This window comes from Bos taurus, chromosome 5 (genome assembly GCF_002263795.3).
Source record: "Bos taurus isolate L1 Dominette 01449 registration number 42190680 breed Hereford chromosome 5, ARS-UCD2.0, whole genome shotgun sequence".
NCBI lineage: Eukaryota > Metazoa > Chordata > Mammalia > Artiodactyla > Bovidae > Bos > Bos taurus.
In genome coordinates, this window is record NC_037332.1 from 83488013 (window position 1) to 83512772 (window position 24760).

Below are 24760 nucleotides of genomic sequence, written 5' to 3' on the forward strand. Positions count from 1 at the left end.
GAAATTTTCCAGGCAAGAATACTGGAGTGGGTTGCCATGCTCTCCTCCAGGGAATCCTCCTGACCTAGGAAACGACTCACATCTCCTGCAGCTCCTGCATTGCAGGCAGATTCCTTATTCCTGAGCCACCAAGGAAGCCCTATATATGATATATATTGCAATTATTTTCTAAATTCAAATCATTTGAATAGACAGGAAAAAGAGGACGTTAACAGATGTCCAACATCTATGGGTTATTCACATTTAATATATTCTGGTATTTTACTGTAATAAAAAAGACTGATGAATAGCAGAAACCAGTCAGTCTTTATATTGCTCTACATTTTGTCTTCCTACTGGGTGTCCAGCGTTTTCATTTTTTTTTTCCCTAATAGTTTTTTTAAATCAAGGCCAACACACATGAAGTTCTCAATTGTACTCATAGTTTCTTTTTTTTTTTTAATTTTATTTAATTTTTAAACTTTACATAATTGTATTAGTTTTGCCAAATATCAAAATGAATCCACCACAGGTATACATGTGTTCCCCATCCTGAACCCTCCTCCCTCCTTTACCATCCCTCTGGGTCATCCCAGTGCACTAGCCCCAAGCATCCAGTATCGAGCATCGAACCTGGACTGGCATCTCGTTCCGTACATGATATTTTACATGTTTCAATGCCATTCTCCCAAATCTTCCCACCCTCTCCCTCTCCCACAGGGAGACTGTTCTATACATCACTGTCTCTTTTGCTGTCTCGTACACAGGGTTATTGTTACCATCTTTCTAAATTCCATATATATGCGTTAGTATACTGTATTGGTGTTTTTCCTTCTGGCTTACTTCACTCTGTATAATAGGCTCCAGTTTCATCCACCTCCTTAGAACTGATTCAAATGTATTCTTTTTAATGGCTGAGTAATACTCCATTGTGTATATGTACCACAGCTTTCTTATCCATTCATCTGCTGATGGGCATCTAGGTTGCTTCCATGTCCTGGCTATTATAAACAGTGCTGCAATGAACATTGGGGTAACGTGTCTCTTTCCCTTCTGGTTTCCTAGTTTCAAATATATCTCAGTGGCAATCTGTTGCTTTCCAAGAAACCATAAAAAAGAAATAATTGTTACAGCAGAAAAATGGCATTAGTAAACACTCTTATTCAAGCATGTCCAGTATTAAAAAAATTTACAGACTAACACCTCAGATCAGGGGAATTATTTCAGAGTCAATAGGATATATTTTTATTTCTTTTCTCATATGAAATATTCCTATTAGGAATTTAAAAAAATCCTTCGTAATACTACTAAACTGAAAATGAGGATAATTTAACCTCATATTATTCAAGTACAGAATTTGTTGATTGTATTAAAACTATAGCTTTGCATGAGATTTGACATCCATCTATCAATAAGATTGCAATTATGATACCTAGAATTTATTACACCCTAAATACATGCCAAGCAGTGTTCTAAGTTACTTACATGAATATACTTAGTTCTTAAAATGTATCCACGTGAAAGTCTATTTCCATTAAGTTTTCCTTTCTGCATGTAAACAACTATGTCCTCTCACTTCTTTTAGAACCATCTGTTTTTCATCATTCCCCCTTTGCCATCATTAGTTCAATCATTGTTCTTATAACTGGAATCTTTTTCTTATTACCATCTAGTCTCTTTTTTCTTATAAACACTTTTGGGTCTTAATTGAATCTTCTTTAAGCATTCGCTTATCCCCCCCCAAAACTAATATCCTATTAATCTCTTTCCTTGCAGTACCAACTTTTTCTCTAAAAACAATTGATGTACACTCTCTCCTTCAATTTCTGAATCAACTCTCTTCTCTTCCACTATTTGCCATCTTCCTATTGTTTCCTGATGACCTAATTGTTAAATCCAGTGACCTTTTCTTCTTTCTCCTTGCCTTTGACCCTTGTGTAATTTTGATGTTTTTTGTTATTCCCTTCATCTTTAAATTAGTGTCTTCCTTAATTTTGAATCACAGTACATCATAGCTCTCTTGTCCTCTCTAGCCTTTTAAAATGTTTTCTCATTTTCATATCCCATAAACAAAGATCCTCTTAGATTCTTCCCTTGTCTTCATCAAAACACAAGCATCCAATTCCTCCTCCCTAAGTTTCTGTTTCTGTGTTTAATGAGACCATCCTTTCCCAAGTGACCGCTGCCTGGAAGCTTCAGTCTGGTGCTTAACGTTGCCATCTCCTTCCTATCGAGTCCCCCTAGTTCCTGTTCTTTCATCCTTTTTATTCTCACAGCCATTACTCTAATTCAGACTCATAGCACTTCATGCCTGAATTATTGCAACTGCCTCCTAAGTGGTCTTCCTACATCTAGTCATTCTCTCCTCTTCAGTTCACCCACTATATCACTGCTAAGACCACTTGTCAGAAATCACTGCTTTGAATAGTTTCTCCCCTACCCCAACTTAAGATCGCCACAATCCTCCATTGCCTGCCAGCTAAAATCCAAACTCCTTAGAGCTTTCAGAGAGCTCCCAGTTTATCTCCAGCCATATCTTACACTCCTCTACATACTGCTATTCATCTTTAAGCAAAATTTTTTTTTTAACTCTGGGGCTCTCTGTCCATGCCTTGTGAAATGCCAATCTCCTGCTGTCTTACTCTATTGAATAGTCACGGCAAACTCAGTATCTGCATTAATTAAAAGGGCTCCCCTCTCATTATCCTTATTATTAAAAGTTCTCTCTCTGTTTTGATCTCTTTGTGCCACTCGTGTGGCTTTTATCATGTGTTAATTTGTCTGGTTATTTAAGTCCATGTTTTATCTCATACTATTTTGCCGACTAGATGGTGAATCACCTTCCTTCTGTATGAAATTCTCCAGTGCCTCCTCATAGCTTTCTGTATAAAGTTTAAACTCTTCACCTGGGTGTATGATTCTTGCAATAATCTGGCCCCTACCTGCTTCTCTTCTTACAGCTCCCATATTCATCTGTATACCCCAGAGGCCCAGCCATTCCTGGTCTACTATGTTTTTTGGGGGGTGGGCTGCACTAGCAGCATGTTAATCTTAGTTCTGCAATCAGGAATAGAAACCACATCCCTTCCATTGACCGTACGGAGTCTTAACCACTGAACCACTAGGGAAGTCCCAAAGCCCAGCCATCCCAATCCATGTGTCATTCCGCAAACACTCCAGATACTTTCATGCCTGTTTGCCTTTGCTCATCCCATTTTATGTGCCTGGTATGTCTTCATTCATCTTATTGACGAAGGATGCCCCTCTTTCAGTAGTCAACCCAGGTGCCACCTTCTCTAGGATGCTGTCCATGACGCCCCAGCCCATGAGATGCATATCTATCCTGCTTCCTTGGTACCCAGGCCTTGCCTTTGTTCGTATGCTGACCTGTGTTTCCTAGAGGACCATGAGTTTCCTGGGGGTTGCAACACTTTCATCTTCTCACCTATATTTCCAGTGCCTAGCCCAGGGGCTCTTGATGAAGTGAAATGAGGCAGGCTTGGCATGGGGAAAGCCAGCTGGTTATGTAGGTAAGTGTCCACCAGGTGGCATTTACTTAGGTGAGTTCACCATGACTCAGGGCCTGGCTCTCAGCCTGAATGCCCGGGAGCTTGGCTCAACAAATCGTGAATAGATCCATCTCATAAAGGTAGAAACTTATTATCCACACTCACAGAGCCTGCTATGTGAAATCAGCATGCTTATGCACTAGTTATGAAGTGAGTGGACTGGGCTTTTGCTGGCATTGACCCTGACCTGGGCACTCTGCCTTTGTTTGCATGTCACACAGGAAGCCAGTTCTCCTCATGTGTTGGCGGCCAATCTATTTTACTTCACAATGGCTAATCACGTGAGTTGCGTGTGGATTGTACTGGCTCGCCTCCCAAAGAACAAACAACCTCACTTCTCAATTATTGGGGAGAAATGGGCGCACTTTCCTGTAGCTTCTGTGAACTGATTAACCCACATGTAATAAGTCTTTAGTAAACACTGGTGTCGTATGATCAGGCAGTTGCTGATTAGATAAATAAAAGCCACTAGATAGAAAATTATTTGAAAGTCTAACCGTGGCAAAGTAGCATAAGACATACTACACAAGATGGCACTGCTGGAAAACCATATTTCTCTTCAAAATTTCCTTTACCTCTTTTACATGTTTCTAACTTTTCTTCACATGCCTCTTGCCATCACCACCACCAGGCACTGGGACCTAGCCAAGCACTTTGCACACTGAGCTTTCTCTCTGTCTTCTCTGCCTTGCTTGTCTCTTCTGCTGCTCTGACGGCTGTCACCACAAGCTTCCCCTCCTCCACATCTATTCTGTCTCCAAAAGCAGTTTCATTTCTTCCACTTTCTAAGTCAGAATATGCCTTGATGCTCACCTCTGAGGTTCACGGTCCAGCGCAGGCTCTGCCAGTATCTTCAATGCCACATTTAGTGCTTGCCCACCTCTGACTTCCGCCCTTCTCTCAAGGTGTATGTTCTGCTTTTTTTATTTTTATTTTTTGCTGTTCAAAGCAAATTTATTTATTGTTCCTAATCAACACTATTAATAAATCCGGGATTCTGTATGTTATGGATTTTTCTTAACCACTAGATAGGTCAGAATTAGAATAAATGGTGAGCAGTGGGGTATGAAAACGTTTGATTTTTCAAGGGAGTCATATTTTTCCATCAGTTCCACTTCAGAATATTTTACTATGTATTTTTCCCCTCATCTTTCTGATTTTGAATTTCACTATGTAACTGATTTTAAAAAACAAACGAACTGGTATTCCACTATGGAGAACAGTATGGAGGTTCCTTAAAAAACTAGGAATAAAACTATCATATGACCCAGCAATCCTGCTACTGGGCATATACCCTGAGATGTATGTTTTAGAAAGAAACAACTCTGAGTAAAGGGAAAATACCAGATCCGCCATCCATGTGATGTTAAAGTCAGCTTACAAGAAGAAAGCCAGCCTTTCATAACAAAGTACCAAAGAAACTATAATGGATCATGTACACAAAATTAGAAGGATTCTTTTCCCTTTGGTAGTGGTGATTTTTACACTCACACCATAACATGCAGACTGGCTACATAATTCCAAAATTCAGCACCATTATGGTTTTTTAATCTAACGAGAAAAATACATTTCTTCTCACTTCTCAATTTAAGACATCTTGATTCTAATTCCCAACTTGGTGTGAACTTTTTATAATTTTAAATGACTGAGAGATTACTACCAATTTTAGTAATTTTATCTTAAAAAAAATAAAACTAGAAATTTTTCTGTCACATAGTAATTTTTTTCCTCTCTCTATTTGTCCCTGAATATTTTCACATCTGGAGGAGGACTTGGCAACCCACTCCCGTATTCATACCTGAAGAGTCCCATGGACAGAGGAGCCTGGCGGGCTATGGTCTCCATAGAGTCACAAAGAGTCAGACACGTCTGAAGTGACTTAGCATGCACATGTTCGCATAAACACATTCACATAAAGTAAATTATTCACATGAAACAAATTGTTCACATCAATGCATTGTAGCACTGTGCTAGTCATTCAGAAAGTGTAGTCACTTACCAAAGAAATGAAATAATATCTGCCCTCAACTTGCAAGCACTTACTATGCGTATGCCAATCTCTGTGCCAAGTCTTTTACATACCTTAAATAAAATCCTTAAACAACCCTCCAAAGAGTTTAATCCTTAAACAGATTTCCCCATTTTACAGATGAGTACACTGAGGTTAATAACTTGCCCAAGTCCCAGTTCTGGAACAGAGTAGAGTTTGAAGCTGGGCTCGCCTAGCTTTCTTTTACACATTCTTTCCCCTGGGTGAGTTGATTGTTTTCAGAAGGTTTTATGGAACTCCCCCCACACCACGACAATGCCCAATGAATAGTAACTTTCTTATATTTCATCCTTTTCATTCTGTCATTTTCCACAGATGGAAGAAAAAGTGATTTGGGGATATTACACATGTGGCTTTATCAGTCTATGTCAGTCTTGGGATGCCATATAGAATGTGTATTATTAATATATGACTTCAAGAAAGTGTGTCCTGGCACAGTTATGAAGAAATAGATCTTTAGATGTCAAAAAGAGTGTTTAAAGACGTGAGTTTGCTGTACAGTTTGACTTTGTGTTTTTATAGCTGATGAGGAATATGAAGATGGGATTGAAAGGACATGTGACACTCTTCTAATGTGCATTGTGACCGTCCTGAACCAGGGCCTCAGGAATGGTGGAGGCGTGGGCGACGTGCTGAGAAGACCATCAAAAGATGTAAGCTGGAGAAAAAAAGTTTTTCACGGAGTACACGATCTTTTTGTTAGCCTTTCTTAACAGCATTTACAACCCAGTTTTTGTTTATAGGGTACTCCATTTTATGTTGTTTGCTATAAAAATATAATGGTAGCTCTTGAAAGCAACCCATTGTATAATAGAATTCCATAGAAATAGCAAATGTCCTAAAAATCTATATATGTTAGTAGGTCATGACATCTTACCAACTTTGAACTGTATATTGTATGACAGCAACAAAATCATGACTTCTGACTTTATGGAGGAGTTTGATTGTTACATAAATAACAGAAACCAGGCTGTCTCTTGTCTCTCAGTTTTTGCAAGCATGGAGATTTACTCTTTGCCTCTGAATAGGGACAACCTCCATTATTTGTCCACAAGGAATATCCAATCTGAATGGATTCTAACAGGATTTCATATATTAAAATGGCAAGGCTGAAAAACTTCTTGTTGGTGGCAGCATCTCAAGTCCTCCACTGGGAGCTTGAACAAGTTCAATCCTCTAACTGGCCAGCCACATCACGTTGTCCATCCATCTCATGTTTCTTCATCTATTAAACACCTAGATTATCTGATCTCTAATGTATATTTTAATAACATTTATCAAGTAGAAATATGCTTGAGTTGAATGTACTTGACCCTATAAGGCCAAGAGCAAAATCTCCTTCAGAAATGGACAGACCGTTAGATGATACTCAAATTTCCAGTCTCTTTGACCTTTGGAAATGGCATTTGTTTACCTTCTGGGTAGCTCCTGGGATAGGAGCCTACTGCACCAAAATGCATGTAGCATAATTACATGTAAAGTGATTTTTAATACATGATAAATCCCTCCCTTGGAGAAGAAGAGTAAAAGTGCATGGAAGGAGTCTAGGGACAGACTGGAAAGTTCTCCTCACAAAACTTATAAAGTAAATGAAGATAAAAAGTGGGTCTTATTTTTTTCTAACTTGGAATACTATTTATAGTCATTGAGCAAACAGTTATTGAATATATACTTTCTGCTAGACAATATGCTAAATCAACATGCATTGAAAATGTGAGTTTGTATACATACATGATAGAAGGTTTTTTTTAATGTTTTTAAAATGTTTGATTTCAGGAGCCCTTGTTTGCTGCTCGTGTGGTTTATGACCTTCTTTTTTATTTCATTGTCATCATTATCGTTCTGAACTTGATTTTTGGGGTTATCATTGATACTTTTGCTGATCTCAGAAGTGAAAAACAGAAAAAAGAAGAAATTCTAAAGACCACCTGCTTCATCTGTGGTAAGTGTTCTCAAGATACTAAAATAAGATTGAAAGAAACTGCCCAGTAGAAAGGAGGGGATGGAAGGATTTTTTGTTTGTCATGCCTTGGGAAAAATTATTTCAAAATGAAAGCTGGACAAAATTCAGATTATGTAACTGAGCATTGGACCGGGATACTCTGCTTCCAGAAATAGAAGAATCACACCCCAAAGCTGTCTTGTCATTATTTCTGCCATTTGTATGATTCTCTAACTATAGCATGTGTTGCAAAATGCCAGAAGGTTCCACCAACTGGCAAACAGATTTTTCATCACAATAACATATTGATTAAACAATAGAATGATTTTTATTTTATTCTGTTAGATTATGAATCCACAGATGAGTTTTCCAGCAGCTTGAACTTCTTACTCCCTGGCAGCACTTTGTCTTCGATTCTGAGTTGTGCTTTCTCCCAGTTTCTGTCTCTCTCTCCCCATCTCTCACACCCTGTGCTTTTCCTCTTCCTCTCTCAGACCCACCCAACCTTGCTTTCATCCTCATTATGTCCTTTGGCTCTACCCTCTGCTTCATAGACCTCAGCCCTTTCTGGTTTTAGTTGTCTCTATAGCTGGCTTAGTCACCCTAGGATCCTTTCCCCTCCTTTTCTTTTATAGAAGCTATAACATGGATGTAGTTTTGCTTTCTTTCTTTCTTTTTTCTTTTTTTTTTTGGCCTGCTGCACCATGTGACATGCGGAATATTATTCCCCAACCAAGGGTTGGATCCAAGCCCCCTGAAGTGGAAACACAGTCTTAACCACTGGACTGCCAGAGAAGTCCCCCTTTCCCCTCCTTGAATAACCACCAACTCCTGGTGATACTCAACATCTATTTTTCCATATTGAGCTGAAGTCACAAAATAAGTATAAGGGCTTCAACATTCATTATATAGTAGATAACCTTTATTCTATGTAACTTAAACTGCACCCTCAATAATCCCTTTCCTTCCTCAGTTCACCTTCTGTCACCTGTCTCTTTTCCCTGGATGGCTCATCCAAGCGTTCCCAACATCACTCCAACAGGTGGAAGTGTGCCAGATGTTAACCTGTAATAATGAGCTGTCTTCCAAGGAAACAAGCACAAATTCAACATGCCCGTCTCCAGGGTATCCACAATCTATTGTGAAATACAGAAAAGAAAAAAAAAATACCATTGCTGTCTAATGCATTAAGGGAAATGATAGATCAGTTTAAAGGTTGTTAACATTTCATTGGTCTTTAGTAGAGGGCAGATGAGAAAGTTAGGAAAAGTTTCCTGGAAGAGATGGTGATGGAGCTGATGGTAAAAGATGGAAAGGAGAGAGCCATATGAAAGTGGGTAGAAGCAGAGTGGCTAGCATAAGGAAAGGCGTGGAGAGGAGAACAGATGAAAAGAATCCTCATTTCCTATAAACAGATGAAAAGAATCTTCATTTTATAGTTTGATGTTGCTAAAGTGAAAGTTTCAGAGCAGGGTATGCCAGCAAAAAAGACTGGCCAGGCTATGCGTGACCTCTTATATTAAAAAGTTTGGACTTTATCCTTATGCTTTTATTATAGGTGGTGAAGATGGTGAATCATTATAGAATTTTAAGTAGAAGATACAGGGTGTAATTATTATTTTCAATCACTGGACAGCTATGGGAAGTTGTTCATTGGGAAACAATACTGGAGGCAGAGGAACAAGGTAGAAGTTTATTGCCATTGTCCATAAGAGGTAAAGAAACCTTGATCCAGGATAGGTACCGATGGCAGTATTCAGGGTACTGGACAGAGTAAATATTGGAGAGGTAGACCCTGCCTGCCAGTGCAGGAGATGCAAGAGATGCAAGTTCAGTCCTTGGGTCGGAATATGCCCTGGAGGAGGAAATGACAACCCACTCCAGTATTCTTCCTGGAAAATCCCATGGACAGAGGAGCCTGGTGGGCTACAGTCCATGGGGTCACAAAGAGTAGAACATGATTGAGCGTGCATAAGCACACACAGAATCCTTAAATCTCAGTGGTTTGTAATGGATATGAAAAAATGTGAGTGCCTGGGTAGATGGTAGTACCAAAAGTTGAGTCTGAGAATGGAAGAAGAAAAACAATTTTAGGTAGGCATAGGCTGAATTTGGCTTTGAAAGTACTGAAAATGAGGTGTGTACTAAGTTGGACCATAAAGAAGGCTGAGCGCTGAAGAATTGATTCTTTCAAACTGTGGTGTTGGAGAAGGCTCTTGAGAGTCCCTTGGACTGCAAGGAGATTAAACCAGTCAATCCTAAAGGAAATCAACCCTGAATATCCATTGGAAGGACTGATGCTGAAGCTCTAATACTTTGGCCACCTGATGGGAAGAGCCAATGGTCTTTTCATTGGAAAAGACCCTGATGCTGGGAAAGATTGCAGGCAGGAGGAGAAGGGGACGACAGAGGATGAGATGGTTGGATGACGTCACTGACTCAAGGGACATGAGTTTGAGCAGGCCCCGGGAGATGGTGAAGGACAAGGAACCCTGGCATGCTGCAGTCCACGGGGTCACAAAAAGTTGGACGTGACTGAGTGACTGAACAACAACTTAACACCCCAGTGGGATACACCCAGCACAGAGGTGAAGATATATGCCTGAGCCTCAGAGAAGGAGACAGTATTGGGGAGTCCTCAGCCTGAATGGGATAGAAAAAGCTGGAGTGTGGAGAAAGGCTTCTAAGTAAGAAGAGGAGACAATGGGATTCAAGTGGAAAACATCGGCATTGAAAAGCTGAAAGAGAAAGGGGATCACGTACACACAAGAACTATCCAGTATGAACGGTGTGAGCACAGCCAGGCACAGGTGGCACGTGAAGGTGAAAGGAGAAAGTAGCCTTGGGGGGAATATAATAGATTGTCAACTGTGCCCAAGCAGAGAAGGCCAGTAACATGAACTGAAACACAGCCTTTGAATTTCTTGTTTAGGAGGTTTTGGAATCTTAGGAGTTTCCACGCGGATAAGGTCAGGGACCAGATTGCAGTGCTGGGGAGGGACTTGCTGGAAGGAAATGACACGAAAAAGAGTCTTCTCTTTATATGTCTAGATTAGATGGAGGAACGCAAGATTGACATGGCGTCAGGAAGATGTCGTACTATAATTGGGGGATTTGAGAAGAGAGTTATTATATATTAACAGAAGAGTGAGCCTCACAGAGGAAGAAAGATAACTGCCTTTGAAGAGTTTCCTGTGTCTCGTGGTCTTGCATTCACCCTGCTTCCTCAAAGCCTTTTTCTTCACAATCACAATGACTGTTGTGTCAGAACCCTGCCTCCGAAACATGGGCTCTTTGGGAAAAACCTGTCAGTAGAATGTGAACCTCATTCTAAGGCATGATCCTGTCTCCCCTATTCTAACAAGAACAAGCATGAACAGCAAAATAAGTGCATCACTTCACCCCCATTCCTGCTCCTCTGAGCTTTTCCTTCAATATCAAAGTCCTCTCTGGCTTTTCAAAGTGATCAAAAAGCTTGTAACCTATAAATTCCTTAAAATATCACATTAAGCTTCTTCCCCAAATTGAAGTGTTTGTCTCAAACCTCATCATGAATTTCCTGCTGACCTTTTCTTCTAGCTCAGGTTGCACATTCTCTGGGTCCATCACAAGGTCTCAGACTTTCTCCCAGCCCATGATTTTATCATTGACTCCTTGTGTCTTCCCTGTGCTGACCTCTTTAACACTGCTCTATGCAGTTTATTGCCAAATATGTAGCCAAGGCTCCAGCCTCTCTCCAAACTTTCATCCTTTGTTTTCCATGGTTGATTGACATTTTAAAAGGTATGACTTCCTGGCAGCCAATTTTACCATGTCTGTGAACCAGTACATCACGCCTCTCCATCTCCTTCCTCTAACCCAGCAGCTTATCCTGACTTCCATATTGCAATTAATGACAGCCTACTGGGCTGGCAACTTCTCCATCATTCTAAGCATCTCCTTTTTCCTCTTTCAGATGCACTACTTACCACGTGCTAATGAATCTGTTTTCACAATCTCACTCACTTCCTTCCACATATTCCCACAGGCACACCTTGGTTTTTCAGGCTTACCCTGGCTCATACCCCCAAATGACCTATTCAGTGCTGCCAGACAAAATTTTCCACATTGAGCTCATCATTTCCTTATTCAAAAGACCATCAATAGCATTGTACAGACTATAACTCAAAAACTCTGATTTTCCTGGCATGTAGGATGCCCCACAATTGGGCCTCTTCTTTTTTTGCCTGTCTTTCCTTCCACTGTTCTCCCATTTATAGCTCTAGGTCTGGTTCAACTGATTACTCATCTTTAACTCTTTCTTTCCCTGTGTTCTCAGTTATGGTGTTTCTGTTTAGAATGCCCAAACTCCTAGGCTATTGAACAACCACCCTCTCTCTGAGACCCAGATGTAAAATCGTTATTGCATGAGTTCAGCTTTCTCTGGTCTTACTAATCAGAAGCAAACACATTCACTCCTAAATTTTTCAATCACGATTAGCTCTAGGGTACTATACACGTTTTCCATAGTCTTATCTCCTCTGTTGGATACTATGCATTGCCATATTATTGAAACTAAATGAACTTTACAGTCAGATATATGTGGGTCTACAATGGTTCCCCATCCTGGCTTTGTGATCTTAGCCAAGTCTTCTTTCACCTTGAAAGTGAAGAATATGCTGCCATGTTTGGGGGTTGTGGTGGCTATAAATGAAATCTTGTATATAAAAATCCCTAAGTGCTTAGCTGAAAGTAAGCTTTCAATACATGATAACTTCTCTTCTTTAGATCAACATCTACATCTTATCCATTTTTATGATTCCAGTTATTGGGTTGGCCAAAAAGTTCATTCAAGTTTTTCTGTAAGATGTAATGGAAAACTCCCAACGAACTTTTTGGCCAACTCAGTATGTATTGGGAATTATTCATAAATATTTGCTTGATGAATGATTATCCAATTAGTCACCTCCAAATTAACATTGTCTCTATACTTATGTGGCTTATTGCTTATAAAGGAAAATAAAGCAAGTAGGTCCTAAGTTATTATATACTGTAGACAAAAACCTTAATTTCACTGATTCCAAGTTATTCCAAATTTTGTTACATGTAGGGTATAGTTTCTGTGGCATACACATATCCACAGGGATATATAGTGTGAGATACCAAGAAGTATTGGCTTCCCTGGCTCAAATGGTAAAGAATCCGCCTGCAGTGTGGGAGACCCAGGTTCAATCCTTGGGTTGGGAAGTTCCCCTGGAGGAAGGAACTGGCAACCCACTCCAGTATTCTTCTCTAGAGAATTCCATGGACAGAGGAGCCTGGCAGGCTACAGTCCATGGGGTCACAAAGAGTCGAACACAACTGAGCAACTAACACACACACACATCAAGAAGTATTAGATCAATGTAATGTATTTTTCAGAAACTTCATATTTATTCAAATATTTGAGAGGCCATTTAGGTAAGTTAACCAGACAGCAAATTTAAATAGTATTTTTTTATATCGGAACAACTGTTTTGTAAAGTAGAACAAATTTAGTGTGAACATTTAAACTAGAAACTTAAATATTGAAAAGTGTTTCCAAGTTCTTATAGCTGCTAATCCCTGTGACCTCAGTAGCTTAAGGGTTCTTTATCCTCTGCCCTCAAAAGGCAGAAATATGTATAAAGTGTTATGATCATGTATATCTAGATATGTATTTATTCCTGGAATCACTTATTACATATAAGATCTAATATATACCACTGAAAGTGAGAGTGGCTCAGTCATGTCTGATTCTTTTCGACCCCATGAACTATACAGTCCATGGCATTCTCCAGGCCAGAAGACTGGGGTGGGCAGCTGTTCCCTTCTCCAGGGGATCTTCCCAACCCAGGAATCAAACCGAGGTCTCCTGCATTGCAGGCAGATTCTTTACCAACTGAGCTATCAGGGAAGCCCAAATATACACCATATATATTATAATAATATATCTTCAAGAGTGATTTAAACATATGGGATATTTGGGGGTTGTATTAGCAGGCTATAAAATAGTTGTGTTTAATCTAGAAATGGTTCTTGGAACAGTCTGGTATTAAATTGTGATCCAGAGGGGAATATGGTATCAAATAACAGAAAAGGGATTTTCCACAGTAGGAATTGGCTCTAGGAATATTCCAAGGATACTCATAGTAGCGTTTGCAGAAGAGGTAGGTACTGTGACAGGCAGTGAGAGCAGATGAGACTTCTAAGCCTTGAAGACATGACCAGGTGTATCAGTTATGATTCAGAAAACAATTGCTAGGGATCCAGAAGGCAGTCATGATAGGGTGGTGATGAACATGTGACAGAGCTGAAGCAGCAAGCATGGAAACAGTTTGGCTCTGTTGTCCACGTTAACTTAATTTTGAATTACTAGAGGCTGAAGTGCAACAGAATAACAAAATGGAGGAAGGTCAGAATTCCTATCATAAGGAGAGTCAGATTCCTGGAATTAAAGGTCTGTCTAGATGCTTTAATAGGAAATAAAGGTTATTTTGTGAGGAAAGCATCTGTGTTCTTCTCTTGGTGTGTTAATTCCTTCTCTGTACCTTATGCGTGATTTTATTCTCTTATATGTTAGGCATTGTTTTATTCTCTTATTCTCTATACTTATGCATGAAAGTCATTCATTCACCTATTTGTTCAATACTTATATCCACAGTGTAGTAGGATCTTGCAGTGAACAAAACCAGACAAAAAGCACTGTCATCATGGAGCTTATTTTCTAACATACATAGACTGTCAAATTATGACAAGGTCTAGGAGAAAAATAGAGCAGAGAAGAGGAATAGGAATGCCTGGCTACTGAGTGGATATGTGCCCTTACCGTAGTCGTACTGGGTGGGAAACACAGCATAAGTGTAGTCTTCTCCTTTTTTCCCGAAAAGTTTGTATTGGACACACAGAACTCTTCTTACCCATCCTTTCTTTCTTTTTTAGTCATCTCATCCAGTGCTCTGGCTTTCATTGTTGTTTTATGTCATTGATCCTTGAACTAGTAGAGTTACATCTTGAATGCTTTTTTGGAGTTCCCAGCTTCCTACCTAGCATCCCAACATTAATTTTTCTATAGGCATCTTAAGTGCCACCCATCCCATATCAAACATATCCTCCCTTTAAAATCTCTTCCTTCTATTTTTTTCCTCTTGATTTGTTGATATTACCTTAAACTCACTCATCCAAGTCAGAAAAGCCAGAGTCATACTTCATTCCTACTAAATCTATACCTCTAATTGGACATCAGGCCCTCTTCAGTTTTCATTTGTGAGTCCTCTTCAGTGTCTTATTCATATATTCAATTATTCTGTCAACTTTAGTTGAACGTCAACTGTTTTCCAATTGCTATGCCAGGTGCCGGTGATACAAAGCATAAATCAGACAATAAAGTAGTAGAGCCTAAGGAATCAGTAGAAACAGACAAGTTTTGCAGAAAGACACTGAAAGGATCAACCAAGGGAGTCAGAGTGGTGCCAGTGGTTGAGCTGGCTCTTGGAAAAGGAATTCCTATAAAGTGGGAAAGAGACTAGATAGAGGCATAGGGTTTTCAAAGGATTTGGTGTGTTTGGAGAATAGTAAGGAAGTCAGGGTGACCACAGGACGTGTGCAGAGTTAGTACATGAGTCTGAGGGCAGCGTCAGGTTCCTTGGTGGACAGGGACTTCATTAACAGAAGAGACAAAGTGCTAGAAACATAAATCTTTGATGAGTTGAGTTTGACATGCCTATAAAGTTATCCAAGAGGCAGCTGGAAATAAAATCTAAAGTTGAGAAAAAAGGTCGGTACTGGGAATAAAGATTGAGAAATCATCAGCGTGATGCTGGTTGAAACCACACGAATGGACTATAATGCTTAGAGAGTAGGATCTAATGATGATGAAAGACAACCAATTTCCCTCCATTACATGCTTCCTCCCGTGCCCTGACCCCCTGGACTCCCACCCTCTCCTCTTCTCTCACAGTCTTCCTCTAAATCCTGCCACCAGAAATTACTTAAAGAACAGCACCCAGTATGCTAGGCTCCACTCAGAAGCCTTCAGAATAAACTGCAGACTCCTTAGCTTTGTGTGTAAAACTTTTCAGGGTTTGTGCCAAGCGTACTATTTCATGTTCGTTTCCGAGTGTTCCCTCCTGACCATACCAGAAGAATTGACAGTTCCCCAACAGGGCATTGCTTTCATCTCTAGTTTTGCTGTGCTGTTTCCTCTGCCCAGAGGCAAAAGAACATAGATTTGGAGTCAGGAATATTTTTATTTAAATATTGGCTGACTTTTCCACTAAGTAGAGGTATTAACGTGAGCAATCAATGAAATCCCTCTGAATCTCTTTTTTCACATGCTGAAAGGTCAGATTGATTATTGTTGTTATTATAGCATATTTAAACATCTTTATAGTTCTCAGCATAAATAGGTGCTCAGTAAAAATTAAGTACCTTTTCTTACTGGTCATCTCTTCTCTACTTGCCCTGGTCATGTTTCATAGGTCAGACGTTTATTATGCCTCGTTGAAACCTTTCAAAATGTATCTGGTCAAAACTCGTTTTGCCTTCCTTTATGTTTCCTTGATAGTTTATACCACTTAGAATATAATACAATTTGTCTGTTTCCTTTACCCTATTATGGATTGATTGATGGTAGACATTATCTTTTTATCTTTATGGTTCTATGTACCTTGCAATAGGTACATAGGTAGGTAATTGTTTGAATTGGATTCTAGGAGAAAGCTACTTAAAAATTTTCTCCATTTTTCTGTAATGGCTCTGTTGAGATATAATTTATATACCTTATGATAGACTCATTTAAAGTATACATTTTCAGTGGGTTTAGTATGTTCAGAGTTGTGTATCTAGCATCATAATTTTATTTTTTTAATTAATTTATTTCTTTACAATATTGTGGTAGTTTTTGCCATACATTGACATGTACAGCCATGGGTGTACATGTGTCACCATAATTTTAGAACATCTTCATTGCCCTCTAAAGAAACCTCCTACCCTTTGGCCATCACTGTTCCCTTCCTTCCCATCAAACTAACCATCCTCCTCAGCCCTAGGCCACCACTGATCTACTTTCTGTTGCTATAGATTTGCCTGTCCTAAGCATTTCGTATAAATGGAATCGTATCATATGTGGTCATCTGTGACTTGCTTCTTTCACTTAGTATGTTTTCAAGGTTCATATTAGCATGCATCAGTACTTTCGTATTGCAGAAAAATATCCATTGTACGGATATACCATACTTTGTTTATCTTTTTATCAGTTGATGAACATTTGGGTTTCTACTTTTTAGCCGTTATGAATAATGCTGCTACAGATACTCATGTATATGCTTTTATGTGGACATACATTTTTTTCTGTTATGAATATACCTGAGTGGAATTGTTGGTAACATGGTAACTCTGTGTTCAACTTTTGAGAAACTGCTAAACTATTTTTGAAGTGTAGGAGGGTTCCAATTTATCCATGTCATCAATACTGCTGTTATCTGTTTTTGATTATATGCATCCTAGTGGAACATCCTAGGATTATATGAATCCTAGTGACATATTCCTTTTTTATTCTTTTTTGTTGTTGTTGTTCCTTAATTTTATTTTATTTTTAAACTTTACAATATTGTATTGATAAGTATTTATTGAAAGAATACATGAACAATTTAAGATAACAAATACAGTAAGCAAAAGAGCCATCATGGAGAGCCAGATGCTTTAATTTAGCAAGATCTGCAGCCCCACCATACGCTATTACCCAACTTTTTTCTCGGCTTCCCCCTTTCTCTCTTTTCTAGGGCCATTCTAATTTCCTCTCTCTACTTGTGGATCCACCCCCTGATTTCTGCCAGTTTACAACTTCTACTGCTTCATTGCTTTCTACTTATATTCTACTCTTTCCTGCATCTCTTCAATTCTGTTTTGTTCTTAGTGATATACTCCTAATTCACTCAATTAACATTTTATTCAGTGCTGACTACATGCCAGGCAATGTTCTAAACTACAGGGACCATTATTGAAGAAAAGAGACACATGTATCTGCCCATGGACATGCAGTAAATAATCAACATAATAAGCTCATATCTAAGTTCCCAGATAAAACGTTATGCCTTTCTTTTGTGCTACTTAGCAGCCTGGATTTTTCTCTCTTTTTTTTTTTTTTTTTTTCAGTTTGGATTCCTTTTATTTCCTTTTTTTTTAATTTTTATTTTTAAACTTTACAATATTGTATTAGTTTTGCCAAACATCGAAATGAATCCGCTGGATTTTTCTTGCACAACAATTTTTACCTATATACCTGAGACTTGTGGTCCAGTTTAATTAAACACCTTTGATATGGCTATTTTCAGTCTGTTTGGAGATGAAAAACACTGTAAGACAAAGGAAAGAGTGATCAAAAGTATCAGTAGAAAGTGAAAGTGAAGTCGTTCAGTCATGTCCAACTCTTTGCAACCTCATGGACTGTAGCCTACCAGGCAAGAGTATTAAAGTGGGTTGCCATTGCCTTCTCCAGGGGATCTTCCCGACCCAGGGATCGAACCCTGGTCTCCCACATTGTAGGCAGACGCTTTACCCTCTGAGCCACCAGGGAAGCCCAGTAGAAAGGGAGGGACAGACTAAATAGAGCAATAAAATTAAGCCACATTGAGAAAGTGAGGTTTAACACTAGAAGGTAAGTGAGTTAGTCCAAGAGATATCAGCGAGAAGAGAGCTGTAGGGAGAGGAAACAGTCAGTTCAAAGGCCCTGAGGCAGGGATCTGGGTGCCAGGAAGAGTGGAGAAGCCCTTGGTGGCTGGATGAGAGTTAGCCAGGGAGAGGTGGTGGGAGATAAGATTAGAAAGGCTTCAGGGCCACATCACATAGGGTTTAGCAAGGTGCTATTGCATGGGGTATATTTAAGCTCAACCATTATTCATTGTTTTTTCAATTTTTGAGCTTAACTGGGGATCCTGTGTTTTCCCTGGCAACCCTACTCATGGGCCATTGTAAGAATGTTGATGTTTTTTCTGAGGAGAGGAACCACTGCAGGGTTTAAAACAGAGGAGAGACACCATCCTACTAAGGTTTTTAAAATGTCACTCTGGCTGCTGTGTTGAGAATAGGCCTTAGAGAGGAAATATGGAAGCAAGGAGGCCTGGGCGTTATTTGGGTAAACCAGATGAATGACAATAATGGCTCAAACCAGAGTGGTAGCCTTGGAGGTGGTGAGAGGTGATCAGATTCTGGGTATATGTTGAAGATACAGCCAAAATAATTTCTTTTTTAAATTTTTAAAAAATATTTTAATTGGTAGAAAATTGCTTTACAATTTTGTGTTGGTTTCTGCCATTCAACCATGTGAATCAGTCATAAATTATATATATCCCTTTCAACCCTCCTCTCCCTTCACTCCACCCCTCTAGGTCATCACAGGGCTCCAGGTTGGGCTCTCTATGTTGTTTAGTAATTTCCCACTATCTATTTTATATACAATCGTGTATATATGGGCTTCCCTGGTGGCTCTGATGGTAAAGAATCTGCCCACAATTCAGAAGACCTGGGTTCAATCCCTGGGTCAGGAATGGCAACCCACTCCAGTATTCTTGCTTGAGGAATTCCATGGTGAGCTACAGTCCATGGGATCACAAAGACTCAGACAAGACTGAGCCACTAACCCACACATACACACACACACACACACACAGTGTATATATGTCAGAGCTACCTTCTCAATTATTAGAGAAAGGCAAATCAAAACTACAATGAGGTATCACTTCATACCAGTCAGAACGGCCATCACCAGAAAATCTACAAACAATAATTGCTGGAGAGGATGTGGAGAAAAGGGAACCATCCTGAACTGTTAGTGGGAATGTAAACTGATTACAGCCATTATGGAAAACAGTATGGGGATTCCTTAAAAAACTAGGAACAAATCTAACATATGACCCAAAAATCCCACTCCTGGGCATATACCGTGAGAAAACCACAATTCTAAAAGATACTTGTACCCCAGTGTTCATTGCAGCAATATTTACAGTAACCAGGACATGGAAGCAACCTAGATGTCCCTCAACAGATGAAAGGATAAAGAAGTTGTGGTACATATATACAATGGAATATTATTCAGCCATAAAAAGGAATGAATTTGAGTCAGTTGTAGTGAGGTGGATGAACCTAGAGCCTCTTATAGAGTGAAGTAAGCCAGAAAGAGAAAAACAAGTATTGTATAGTTAAAGCATATATATGGAATCTAGAAAAAATGGTATTCATGAGCCTAGTAGAGAACAGATTTGTGGACCCAGCAGAGGAAGGTGAAGGTGGGGCGAATTGTAAAAGTACCAAATGAATTTCAACATGAATTGGATGTGACATGTGAGACAGAGGATTCAAGGATGACTCTAGACTTTTGGCGTGAAAACTGAAAGACTGGAGTTGCCATGGAATGAAAAGAGGACGTGGGTGGAGCTCATTTGGGGGAGAGGATTGGATTTTTATTTGAAGCATGCTAAGCTGACGATAGGTCAAGTAAGACGAGGCATGATCATCAGCCAGCTAAATTTTATGGTATTTCCCGTAAAAATATCCAATAATATAATTTAAAAGGTCACACCTTCATTGGGGACAGACTTTTTGTGATTTATGTATTTTGTATCTTATTGTTTAAAGGGTCTTCTTCATGCCTAAAGGGCCAGATGACTTTAAAAAAAAAATATGTTTAGGAAGAAAGTAGCCAGTTTTGGAATTCAGTTTCCAGATTTCTTCTCCAGTATCCGAACTGCAAAACCAGACTGAATCCCAACATCCCATTTTACTTGGCAGCCTAATTCATTTTTCCATAGACGTTTTTCTTCATCTCCATTCATTTCCTTTCATCTACCCTTCAACCTTTGAGAGAAAAGCATCTTACTACCCAGATCCTCTCCTCAGTGTCCTTCCAGAAGCTAAAAAAATATTCCCTGGAAATTGATCAGACCTTCCCCTCCCCAAAATGCCTGGAACACGGTAGTCTAAGGGTGGGACAAGCCTGTGAATCCTTATTGCATTCGGAACACAGATCTCTGTGGACATTCTTTTGCCTTCACTGATTACAAGTGGTTTTGAAGAGAGATGACTGTTAACTGCTTTTTTTTCTCTTTTTACCCAAGTTCCTGGATAAATGGCTTTTTTTTTTCTGCCCTGATTATTAGCAAGCGTGCTTTTTCTTGCACAGTCATTTTGACTTCTTTTTCTTAGACTTGAGGTCCAATTTATTATAATTTGACAATTTTTATTTGGTTATGTTTTAAATTGTCTGCAAATTTTGCATCTATAATAGGACTTCACTTTTCCAGGGATCCACAGGGGATAATGTTAGTTGGGAAGAAATGAAAAACTCTGGCATTTTTTCTGGAGGTCTTGTGTACCACGTTTTTAATCATAACATTTAAAATCGTCACGCTCTTTCAGAAAATGTTTCTTCACAATAATGATTATGTTTTTATGCCCAAAGTGAGTGCTGATTAAATGACACATTACACACATTGTCTCTCCTGGTTTTTTTGCAGGACTCGAGAGGGACAAGTTTGATAATAAAACGGTTTCTTTTGAGGAACACATCAAGTCAGAACACAATATGTGGCATTATTTGTACTTCCTAGTCCTGGTGAAGGTGAAAGACCCAACTGAATATACCGGACCTGAAAGTTACGTGGCTCAAATGATTGTGGTGAGTGAGGAGAGGGCTTGGATCTATGACTGTACTGCATTCTGTATGCTTCCAATTCCATACCCTACCTTTCTTCCAGAATGCAAAGGTTCTAGCAGTCATTTTGTTAACTTTTAAATAGAACTGTCAATCATTGAAGAACCTCTGTCCTGGCTAAATCATTGGTTCTTAGTGGACATCTTGGTTATACAAACCAAATCTAAGCTTCAGATGTACAGATGGTATTTCCTGGAGAATTCTCTGTGCAGTGAATTCAGTCCTTTCTGTCATCTTCTGACCTCATGCTTCCTGTCATCACTAATGTCTCAGTTCCCCAAATCTGGAACTCTCACTTTGGTACATGATTCATACTTCAAGAAAAGCCTTGAATTTCAGAAATCAAGCATTTAAGCAATTAAAGAGTGTTTGGGGAGGGGATAATGTTCAACCCCAGTGGGGGAGCATTGACTTTTTGTCAGTGTACATTTTGGGTCGACTGACTAGTGTTGGTGATGGATTTGCCCTGATCTGCTGTGTCCAGTTGCTTGTGACTCCTCCTTTTGATCAGTAGCATTGCATAGAGAGTACGGTTGTCCATGATTCAAAGTTTCTTCTGTTTCATAGAAAATTAAAATGAACTGGCTTAAAGAGAAGTCAGAGTTGCAACTTTCATGTATCTATGATACGCATTTTGTTGTTCAGTCACTAAGTCATGTCCAACTCTTTGCGACCCCATAGACTGCAGCACACCAGGCTTCACTGTCCTTCACTGTCTCCCAGAGTTTGCTCAAACCCATTGTCCATTGAGTTAGTGTGTATCATTGCATCTGATGCTGAAGCTGAAGCTCCAGTACTTTGGCCACCTAATTCAAAGAGCTGACTCATTGGAAAAGCCCCCGATTCTGGGAAAGATTGAAGGCAGGAGGAGAAGGGGATGACAGAGGATGAGATGGTTGGATGGCATCAGTGACTCGATGGACATGAATTTGAGCAAACTCTGGGAGATAGTGAAGGACAGGGAAGCCTGGTCTTCTGCAAGTCCATGAGGTCACAAAGAGTCAGACATGACTTAGTAATTGAATAATGACAAATCTTTGTATCTGCTATAAATTCTTGTATTCTTACAATAAATGTGGCCATGTGTTGGATTTTGCCTCAAAAACCATCCTCCAAAGTTGTGTTAATTATTTGAGAATGAGGCCTTCAAAGAACCAAGACCCTCTTTAATGCTGAATCCCAAGAATGTGTGTATGCTCAGTCACTTCAGTCGTGTTTGACTCCTTGTGACCCTGTAGACTGTAGCCTGCCAGGCGCCTCTGTCCATGGGATTCTCTAGGGAGGAATACTGGAGTGGGTTGCTATGCCCTCTTCCAGAGGATCTTCCTGACCCAAGTATTGAACCCTCATCTCTTGGATCTGCTGCATTGGCAGGTGGATTCCTTACCACTAGCACCACCTGGGAAGCCCCATCCCAAGGATAACATTTTAAACACCAGAGTGTCAGGAGAGCCAGGTAACAGCGGGTCTGTATCTTCCCCTCTGGGAGCTTACATCCACTTAGGAAGGCATAAGCTGCAATACAATGAACAACCAAAGAACATGTTCAGAGGCTAACATCTTACTAAGTTACTAACATCTTAACATCACACTGTTTTACCTTACCTGAAAATATTTATGTGTCACAGGAGAGCTCCATGTAAATTGAGTTTTTTTAATTCAGCATTTTTCATCCTATTTTATTATGGACATGCATCCTACTGTAAGTTATTTTCTCTCCATTTTTATATGACAGTGAGCAGAACCTAATATTGTTTCTTTTTTTTCCATGTAGCCTTTTCTGCCCTCTCTTCCTTCTAAATTAGGAAACAGGTTATCATTTTGAGAATAGACACTCACAGTCATCATTTATTCTTGATCTCAAGATGCTCAGAGACTATTTATGTGAAACATTTTGTTTCTGCTTACCAGGGGAAAATCATGTAAGCATTCATTTAACGTGTGACCTCAGGACTTGCCTAGCGGTCCAGCGGTTAAAGGTCCGAGCTCCTAATGCAGGGCTCGTGGGTTCCATCCCTGGTTGGAGAACTACGATCCCATATGCCTTGAAGTGTGGCCAAATTTTTTTTTAATTTAGAAAAGTAAGTGAATACAATGTGACCTCACACTACTGTATTTTATCAAAGTTTGAGTTACATTTAATTAATATATATTTATCAGTCATCTATTATGTCCCTTGGACTAAAGATTTTGGAGAATACACTGAAGTCTGAAACATTCCTTTTCTTAAAGCCAAAGAATTTAGAGCTTCCTAAGAAGAGGAGGTGAATAATAAACCTAAAGTACAACAAACCAAGTTCCCTAAGAGTGGAAAAGAGAAAAGTCTGAAGGCTTAACGATGTAGAGTGATAATTAACTGGAAGGTGGTGGAAGGGATATGAGGGGTGTGTGTGTCTGTATGTCTGTGTGTATGTGTAATACATGAAACAGGGTAGAGTTTGTGCAGATGAGGAGTGTCTACTGGATTAAGAGTGAGTTCCTATAAGAGGGAGCAGCCTAAAGAAAAGCCTCAGAATGGGACATTCAAACACTCAGGGGATAGTTACTTGCCTGGTTTCACCAGCACATGGTTTACTTCTAAGGAAGTTCTGCAAGTTACAACCTGCAAGTTATGACCCAAAAAGTCAACTGGACTTTTGAGTAAGAGGTGTAGGTTTTGGTCATTATTTTGTTTCAGCAAAGGGAAGCCACAGAGGTTTTTACCTAAGGGAATAATATGGCCCAGTAGAGTGTTCAGGCAGAGGTGCGTGGGCTGGTTTGGGGAAGGGAAAGACGAAGTGAGAGGTGGTACTTGGCAATCGACAAGATCAGGAGGGGGCCGTGAAGGAGCAGGGGAAAGGCTGAGAGCTGAGCCAGGGACACCTGACACTGTGAGCCTGGTCACTGGGAGAAAGGCAGCGAGTGGGTTTCAGAAAGTCTCCATGAGGAGGAGAAACTAGTCAGAGAAGAAGACTTGTTGATTTTGAAACAAGACAGGAGGCTGAGTCATTGGGAGACATGCTATAGTGATAACAGCAGGAGTCTTCCACCGGAAAGATCTGGACCCAAACCCTGACTCTAGCACGGGTCTGCTGTGTGGTCTTGGTATCTTGGGTGAGTCTTTGAACCTCCCTGAGACCCTGCCTCCTCACCTGAGAGGCAGAAAATGGGTGTGAGATCGGTGAGATGATGTGTAAAAAGTGACTTGCTTCTGGTGGGTACTCAGTAATTGGCAGTTTTCCCTGGGATCATCCACATGGAAAGACAGCTGGCACCATCAGGTTAGCGAGTGGCAGGAGAAAGAAATATAAAGAGAGGAGAAGAGAAAGCCAGAGACAAAACCTGGGGAATCTCATCTTGAGGAAAAAGGAAGAAGACAAATAAAATAAGTAGAAAAGAAGACAATAAAAAGGGTAGAAGAAGCACCAGGAAGTGGAGTGTGTCAGAAGCCTAGGGATGAGCATTTTCAGTGTCAGAGTTCACAGCATCAGTTGTTGCAAAGAAAAGACAGGTCCAAGCCTTTGGATCTCGGGTAA

General features: G+C 39.8%; 1 protein-coding gene across 3 annotated transcripts in view; it reads left to right on the forward strand.

The window, feature by feature from the left end:
* ITPR2 (inositol 1,4,5-trisphosphate receptor type 2) overlaps positions 1–24760 on the forward strand; it is a 591729-nt gene that overhangs the window by 504765 nt on the left and 62204 nt on the right. For all 3 annotated transcript variants that reach the window (XM_024991354.2, NM_174369.2, XM_059886107.1), the window contains 3 exon segments: positions 6121–6251; positions 7375–7540; positions 21049–21209. In XM_024991354.2, coding sequence (XP_024847122.1) covers positions 6121–6251; positions 7375–7540; positions 21049–21209 — 458 coding nt within the window.